Source organism: Plasmodium inui (assembly GCF_000524495.1).
Source record: "Plasmodium inui San Antonio 1 unplaced genomic scaffold supercont1.20, whole genome shotgun sequence".
In the NCBI taxonomy this organism is placed as follows: Eukaryota; Apicomplexa; class Aconoidasida; order Haemosporida; family Plasmodiidae; genus Plasmodium; species Plasmodium inui.
The window spans coordinates 51,353-59,382 of record NW_008481854.1 but is presented as its reverse complement, the minus strand read 5'-3'; the positions used below and the strand labels follow the sequence as shown (position 1 = coordinate 59,382).

General features: G+C 46.4%; 4 protein-coding genes across 4 annotated transcripts in view; 2 read left to right on the top strand and 2 right to left on the bottom strand.

The window, feature by feature from the left end:
* Window positions 1-685: 685 nt before the first annotated feature.
* C922_04133 (50S ribosomal protein L35e) lies at window positions 686-1,511 on the top strand (the record flags this gene model as incomplete). Its single annotated transcript, XM_008819718.1, has 3 exons — window positions 686-700; window positions 960-1,110; window positions 1,348-1,511. The coding sequence occupies 3 exons, from the start codon at window positions 686-688 to the stop codon at window positions 1,509-1,511; spliced, it is 330 nt and encodes a 109-aa protein (XP_008817940.1).
* Window positions 1,512-2,231: 720 nt separating this feature from the next.
* On the bottom strand, window positions 2,232-3,982 carry C922_04132 (hypothetical protein; the record flags this gene model as incomplete). The annotated part of the gene is made up of 7 exons (XM_008819717.1): window positions 2,232-2,357; window positions 2,534-2,605; window positions 2,721-2,772; window positions 2,926-3,026; window positions 3,196-3,292; window positions 3,459-3,527; window positions 3,648-3,982. 7 exons carry the CDS (start codon window positions 3,980-3,982, stop codon window positions 2,232-2,234), a joined length of 852 nt encoding a protein of 283 aa, XP_008817939.1.
* Window positions 3,983-5,024: 1,042 nt separating this feature from the next.
* On the top strand, window positions 5,025-6,506 carry C922_04131 (hypothetical protein; the record flags this gene model as incomplete). The annotated part of the gene is made up of 1 exon (XM_008819716.1): window positions 5,025-6,506. One exon carries the CDS (start codon window positions 5,025-5,027, stop codon window positions 6,504-6,506), a length of 1,482 nt encoding a protein of 493 aa, XP_008817938.1.
* A 1,193-nt stretch (window positions 6,507-7,699) lies between these two features.
* C922_04130 (hypothetical protein) overlaps window positions 7,700-8,030 on the bottom strand; it is a gene marked incomplete at both ends in the record, with an annotated part of 3,143 nt that continues 2,812 nt past the window's right edge. The window contains one exon of the mRNA XM_008819715.1: window positions 7,700-8,017. Coding sequence (XP_008817937.1) covers window positions 7,700-8,017 — 318 coding nt within the window. The remainder of the gene's footprint in view (window positions 8,018-8,030) is intronic.

Below are 8,030 nucleotides of genomic sequence, written 5' to 3'. Positions count from 1 at the left end.
ACGGACGTACATACATACTTTAATGCCTGTACATACCTTATGCGTAGGCGTAGGAATTGCACTCGCCAGGGTGATGGTAGACCTCGGGGCGACGGGCAGCGCCAAAGGGATGAAAGGGGGTATGTATAATATACCCCCACCTGGCAGGCGCGCGGAACCATTTGCAACATCCGGCGCATTCGTGCGTGCAGCGCGATGGGAAGAAAAACGTAGTGAATTTTAAACTTCCCATCGGTCGTGCTTCTTCCTTCGGGCATCTTAAAAAATTTCGGGGGAGTGCTAACAACCTCGCATAGGCGAAAAAAAAACGGGGAAGCGATAAAAGGGAAGAAAAAAAACAAAAAAAAAAACACCCATCAATCAGTAATAATCCAACTATCATATTGAACCAACGTATTGAATCAGCCACTGCGAAACAACGCATGCGAAGCAGCACATACGAAACAACCCAAAAGTTGTGCTCATCGAAGGAACTCCCCTTTTGTTGCTCCATTTTTCCACTAAACGAAAGCGTAATCGCAGAGTAGGCGAGGAGTTATTTAATCCCCACACTAACGACAAACTATTTAAACCACTGATTTAATTTAGCTACCTCAGAGAAGGCCCCACCCCCCCAAACGAACTAACAGAATAACAGAAGCACATTTATATCTCCTCTCCCTTTGGCAGAATGGTAAAAGAGAAAATGGAAAATTATCATGTTAACTCTTCCAACAGTATGGGATTTAAGCCATATTTATGAGAGGGCTGGAGCTGAGGAGAAATTGTGGCTCTCCCATAGGGCGAACTTACTAGCATATAAAAATTGGGCACCTTGGGGGAAGCAGCAAAAAGGGATAAAAAGAAAGGAGTTCTTTGCGAAGGAAGGCGAATCTCCTGCGTGTTGCCGCATTTAGCCATATTACCACACGTAACCTCTGCTTATCTCGCCGCTCACCTCGCCTCTCCCCCCTTCGCAGAGTAACGTTAAAGCGTTCCAGTTGAGGCCCCTCAAGAAAAAGGAGCTGCTCGAAAAGCTGGATGATTACAAGAAGGAGCTGAGCGGCTTGCGCATCAGCAAAGCTATAGGGAACTCCACGAAGAACTCCAAAATATGCAGCGTTAGAAAGAGTAAGTTGTTTTCGATAGCGCACTCCATTCGCTCTAGTTGGCTTATGCTGTCCTTTTTTTTATGGAGACGAATAATGGGGGCCTCCTTCGGGAGGCCTCCTTCCTGCTCGGTTGTTGTTTTCCGAAAACACTCACCGGGCTGCACATAACCGCAGACACTGATTGAGCTGCACATCACCGCAAATACTCATTGACCTATTTTGTCCTCCCCCCCCCCCCGCTTTTCTATCCCCAAAGACATCGCTCGCGTCCTGACCGTCTACAACCAGAGAAGAAAAATGGAACTGAGAAAAAAATACAAAAATAAAAAATTCAAGCCGTACAATTTGAGAAAAAAATTAACCAAAGCCAAGAGACTGGAGTTAACCCAGAAGCAGAAGGCCGCCATGACGTTGAGGTGAGCAAGTCTTACAAAAAGGAAGGAAAAAAAAACTTGCGGCAGTGTTTTTATCTTTGCCGTTCCGACGAGAGAAACACCATCGTGTGATGTTTCACCTGCATTTGTGGAAACAGTGAAACGTTTTTATCCTCATGTTTTTTTTTTTTTTTCCATTTCCTCCATCTCGCAGAACGCAAAAGAAAGTGCAGAACTTCCCGAAGAGAAAGTACCTCCTAGTGCAAAAAGCATAAACGAACGTGCCTAACGGACGCACCATTTTTAACGACAAAGCTTTATTTTCCCATATGCCGTTGTTGTTACGTTTTTATGACCCTTCGCGCTGTTATCCATGCGGTGTATTTTTTTTCCTTTTTTTTTTCCACTTTGGAACTTTAACGAGTGAAAAAGAAACCTTGAGCTAAACCGAATGGAGAAGTGATGAACCTATCGTCGAACTTCCCGCGAAATGCACGCATATAGTAAACATTCCTTCTGGTAGGTAATTAATCTTTTTCGGGGGGGAAATGTATCCACGAGAAAGTAAAACTCACGTGTGTAGTGTGTACGTACAAAAGTGGATGTTGCAAAGCAGAACTAATTAAAAAAAAAAGAAAAATGCACATTACGAGAAATGATTCACAAAAAAAAAAAAGGTGAAATGTCCGAGTTATCCGGACGACCCCGATGGGGGGAATATCATCCTCAGCTGCTCCAACCGCTACGCTCAGCACTTCCCATTCCCCTAGGTTAACATCTGCGGGTCGTTGTGGAACGCCCACACGTTGCTTAGATTTTCCGCCTTATATATCCGCTTGTTCTTGTCATTTTCGTAAATATAATCGTATTTGTTAAAGATCAGTCGTCTTTGCTGCACAGATGGGAGGGGAGGTGAAGAGGGCGTGAAGAGGACGTAGAAGCTGAGTCGTACAAATCGTTCGTCATAATGACTAGGAGATTGCCTAAGATGGAGTAGCTTTGTTCCCCACTCAGGATCATGCAGAGGGAACTCATGCACTCCTTTTTTTTCTCGTGTGCAAATATTACGTGTCCTATTTTGGTAAAGGGGATGTTGCTATGCCTGACACACACGGATTCGTCGATGGGGTCAATCCAGTGCTGAATGGGGGAAGGGGGGTACAATAGGGCGAAGAAACAAGAGGAATCAAAGCGGTGAAACCTTTGCACACATGTGCGTGTCACCCTGCATGTGGTGATAGTGGACCGAACGTACCTCGCTAATTAGGGTGACCTTGGCCCCAGGGTAGTGCATGTTAATGAGGAACCTAAGACGATGAGAGGGGAGAGGAGAGTAAAATGAAAAAAAAAAAATGAAGGTGATGAGGAAGTTAGACAAACAGTAGTGCACGCGCAAATGAGACAGAAATGGGAAAGGGACAAATGGGGAAGGAAAAAAGGGGAAAGCAACCCTTTGTTACCTTAAATAGCTCTTAACTCCATGAAAGTGACTTAAATAGCCGTTGTACTTGAAGGCGAAGTGCCCCCGTTTCGCACCCATTAAGTTGCATATGCCCATCCCCTGCAAACGGAGAAAAAAAAAAAAAAATCCAAACGGGTTTTGCAACATTGCGGCAGTTGCGAACGGGGAAGAGCGGAACCATTCCGTCTGTTCTTAACATGCCAGCACTAAGTAGACTCTCTCCCTCGAGCGGATATAGCGCATTCCTCTTTTCGCCTCCTCTGTATACATTTCCCTGGTCAAAGATGTTGAGAACGGCCTTAATCTTTTCCACTTCGTTTGGGTCGACGTCTCGTTCTCCGAACACCATGTCGATGGGCGTGTGGCTTTAAAGGGGGGCGAAGCGGAACGGGGCAAAGGGAAAGATGTGAAAAAGGGGAGAGAACAAACGATGGGATAGGAAAAGGGGGAGAGAACTAAATCTGGACTCGTCGCACACAGTTACGCCACCTGCATGTGCGTCACTGCCGTGGTTTCCTTCTTTTGTCTTACACGTCGTCAGTTCTGCCCGTACCCATTTCGTCCACGTTGTAGAGGTAGCCGACATCGATGATTTTGTAGCTGTTTGGGGGCAAAAAAAAAAAAAAAAAAAAAAAAAGAAATTTATACATACGTATATATATGTACAGACGGAAACAGACCCACATGCCACTGGCAGCGCTGCGAAACTGAGGGACCTACTTCTTCTGCGCAATGTTGGTACTTATGACGTAGTCAAAATCTTGCGACTTCCTCAGCTCGCCATATTCAAAGTTGGGGTATATTTTGGGCCTCCTCAGTTTAAAGGGTGAATCGTCATAAATGGGGTACCCCCAGAGGAAGATCTTGGAGTTGTTGCTTCGGTGTGTTCGGTTGGTGTTTCCTCTGTTTGTTCGGCTGCTGTTTTCCCTGTTTGTTTTTCTTGGGTATAGGACGAATGTCGGGCAAGAAGAGACGCCCCTGCGTTTGAAGCGGAATGGGCTCACTCCCTGCTGGAGGTGAAAAGCGATGCACATAAGGAGCGCAGCGCATTTCATGTTTTGGCGGAAACCAAGGTGACAACGCTGCGCAGGGGAAGAGGAGGGAGCAGGCGGTACCACAGTCGAATTGGGAGTTCAGCAGACCCCCTTAAGAAAGTGTTAGGTAGAGGGAAGGCCGCTCGAATGCCAACTTAGCACAACACACAGGAAGTGGCATTGTGAATTTGCACATGGGCGAAGGCATACAATTAGCCATGACAGGGAAAACTGTTCTGTAAAAAAAAAAAAAAAAAAAAGGGACTCCATAATTTGGGCAGCGCTTATATGGAGTCGAGGAAACTTGCCCTTCCAGAGGCAACCGGAAAAGGGAGAACAGGAAGGGGCAAACTTATGTGGTATGTACGCATGTATATGTACGGTGCACGCACATCTCTGTGCCAACCGCTGTCCCCCCCGGTAATGAAAAAAAAAGTGCGAAAAAGGGGACTTCTTCCCGCCACGGATTTGCAGCCAAGAATTGACGGAAATGGGCGGAAATGAACAAAAATCGACAGAAATGAAATGGCCAAAAATCGCCCCCAATCAACAGGCATCACCAACCACCCCGCGGCGAAGGGATGCATCTTGCCGGGAAACAAAAAGGAGTAGCGGCGAAACATCCACACGCCGCCTACCTCCTCGTGTGTCATTTGCCGCCAGAACGAATCGTATACGATCCCAGCTGGGAAACTCGTGAGGCACTTCCCCACATTAGAGGCAAACGAGTGAAGAAGCAAACGGGTGAAGAAGCAAACGGGTGAAGAAGCAAACGGGTGAAGAAGCAAACGGGTGAAGAAGCAAACGGGTGAAGAAGCAAACGGGCGAATTTTTCTTCCGCCTATCCGCTAAGCGGTGTAATTTTTTTTGTTCCCCCTTCCCCTTTAAGTTCCCCACCGCTGACAGAAGGGAGTCCCATGTTTCGGCATAGCATCGCACACGTTAGTAGCCAGCACTCCAAAGAAGCTTACTCCAAAAAAGGTACTCCGTGTAGGCTCACTCCAAATAAGCTTCTCCCCTGTGGGCTTCTTCCCCCCTTGGTGTGTCCCCTGGCTGATCCAACATGCTGCGCGTGAAGGGCAAAATCCGGGGGGAAGTGGTCCCCCTGAGGAGACACTACACAAATAACAGCCGTGGAATGCTCAAGGAATACGTCTACACAAAGTATCGAATTAGTCTTCCCTACATCAGCAACGTAAAGTATGACGATTTGTATCTTTCCCGTCCGAGCAGAGATGATCTCTATACCTTCACTAAGAAAATGCCGATTTTTCTCCGCTATCTAAAACTTATAACCTCGATGGAAAATCGAAATGAAGACTTCGTCCAGTTCGCAAAGAGATGCGAAAGTGGACTGACAACAGAGAAGGACATTTATCTAACAAAGGAGGAACTACTAGACGTAATGTTCCTAAACGGATACTCCAAAAAAGAAATAAACGCGCTAGACTTAGCATTTACCAATAAGTATAAATTCCATTACCCTGAAATTGCTGCTCTGTTTAACCTAGAAGAAGAAGAAGTATACAAATTTTGCCTCAAAAAGAGGAGTGAGAACCCAGAGAAGTTATTTCATTTGAAATATATGAAGGATAAAAATCTACTCTCATCATATGGCCTTATATTTGTCTTCCTCTACTTTGGCCTAAATAACGTCGTCTTGAGTAACGCTTGGTTTCTATCTAAGACCATCCCCTTCTTCTCCGTCTTCTATATGCTAGCATCTCATTTTTATAGGGACATATGGAACTTCCTAAACAAGGAAAAGAAACTCATGATAGAACAGAATGAGGAGAACAAACTCGCCGCAGAACAAATCTTATATAATCAGCTAAAACTGTACTCGAAGGATACAGAGTGCAGTGCCAACCTCACCAACTTCAAACAATACTGCAATGAATTGATTAGAAACTACAAACGAGCCTACATCAATGAGGAAAGGAAAAGAATCCACGACCAGCTGGAAAAGAAGCTGAACGAAATGTACAACGCGGAAGTGAAGTATAAGAGTTCCCTGCAGAAAATCCTCGTAGAAGAAATCGTTAAAATGACGTACCAGAAAGTGCAGAGTGACCCCAGCTTCTACAAGTCCATCCTTAATGACGCCATCAATAATATCAGGGGCATCACGCAAGACGATACGCTAATTAAACACGTGAAGAACCAGCTGAGCTGTGTCAAACAGATGGACAAGGAGAACCCCCTCGTTAAAAACATCCTTACGCAGTACGAAGTTAAGAAGGAAGGATACTTAAATCAGTTCGTGGTGCAGAAGGATGAAGCCAACAAAGTCAGGGCCATTATTTCTAAGTGCGGATTGGATCTGAACAAACTGAATCAGGAGGAGTACGGAGAGTTGCTGAAATTGTATGTAGACATAAATAGCCGATTCGGCTTCTACATCAATGACGAGGAAATACCCGCCGTCGTACCACGGGACGACGAGTCCAGGCGCGCCGCGGACAGCGTCAACCGGGCCATCGCCCAGGCCAACCGCCATACGCGCGAGCGCAACTTGGTGGCCTTCATGCAGGCCTTCCAGTAGTGCGGGCCGCCTCTACCCAAGTGGAGCAATCCTCCCGACATGGTGCACTTGGGTTTAGTTGGCCTGGAGGTTATCTGCCCTGCGCACTCTACCATGCTCACACTGCCACACTGAAACTATCAGTTTGCCTCCCCACAAGGGAATTATCTCCCCTTTTTGCCACCCCTTCTGGTGAGCGCCCCTTTTGAAAGCAACCCCAAACTACTCCAACTCCTTTTGAGTCTTTCACCCCCACGCGTTAAAGGCGCAGCTGGTAAAATGTTTGCCAACCACTTGCAAAGCTGCACGTGTAAAAAAAGAGGAAAAAAAAGAAGAAGAAAAAAAAGAAGAAAAAAAAGAAGAGAAAAAAAAAATACATGACCAACCTGGAAATGAAAGAGGCCCATCATCAATTCGTCCAACACAAAAAATGCCACTGCCAATGAGTACGTTGAATGGCAACCTTCTAAAAAAGCGGGCTCCCCTTTTAGTAGGTTTTTTTTTCTTTTGATCAACCGTACAGTGTAACGACATACATACTGTCTCCTCGAAGGGGTGCATGCCGAAAGGCGAGAAAACAAACACGCGAAAGGCCGGCATTGTATATACAACATGTGCGTGTTTCCGCATATAAGTACACATATGTGTATATCTCCTTCGAGTGTTGCGCCTAGGTCGCTTCATGCACCTGCAGGAAAAGTCGTGGTGCTTTTGTAAAAGGCAGGAGGAGCTGGAGGGAGGCAGGAAAATTGCCAATTTGAATTATCGATTGGTTTCAACTACCATAGAGGGTGGGGCGATAAATGTGCATTTGGATTACTTCACGAGCGACCCCGGCGCGCAACGGCACAAACATAAACAGAAACATAAAAGACATACAAACGTGCACGCGTGCATATGAACACATCGGTGGGGTCGAACATACACTGCACACACTAATGCGTGCACACAAAAAAACAATACGCGGCGCAGGCGGTCTGCCTCACGCCCAGTCGCGAAAAGGACAGTGGTTCTATTGGAAGGAAGCGTGCATGTAGGGGGCGCAGAAGCAGCTACAAACGGATGAAGCTGCCACGAACGGATGAAGGAGCTACGAACGGATGAAGGAGCTACGAACGGATGAATGAGCTACGAACGGATGAAGGAGCTACGAACGGATGAAGGAGCTACGAACGGATGAAGGAGCTACGAACCGATGAAGCAGCCACGTGCGGTCAATTCTCCTTAACCGCCGCGCCTCCGGCCGTCGCTTGTCTCCTCACAAACAGGTTGGCCTTCCTCTCGTTGATGTAAGTCAGCACGCGCACCGTGCTCTGCTTCACCAGACGGTACGCCACCCCCATCACCTTAAACAAAATTTGAAAAAAAATGATTATATAAGCGTAAAAAAGAAGACTCACAATCAGAACGGTGAAAATACACAGTACGATGGAGGAGAAAACGGGGAATGCTTCGGCGTAGTTGTATCGATACATCCAGAGAAACGAGACAAACATGATCAGGCTGAGTTGCGCCAGCGTGGTGTTGATGTTCTTGCCGTCCAGG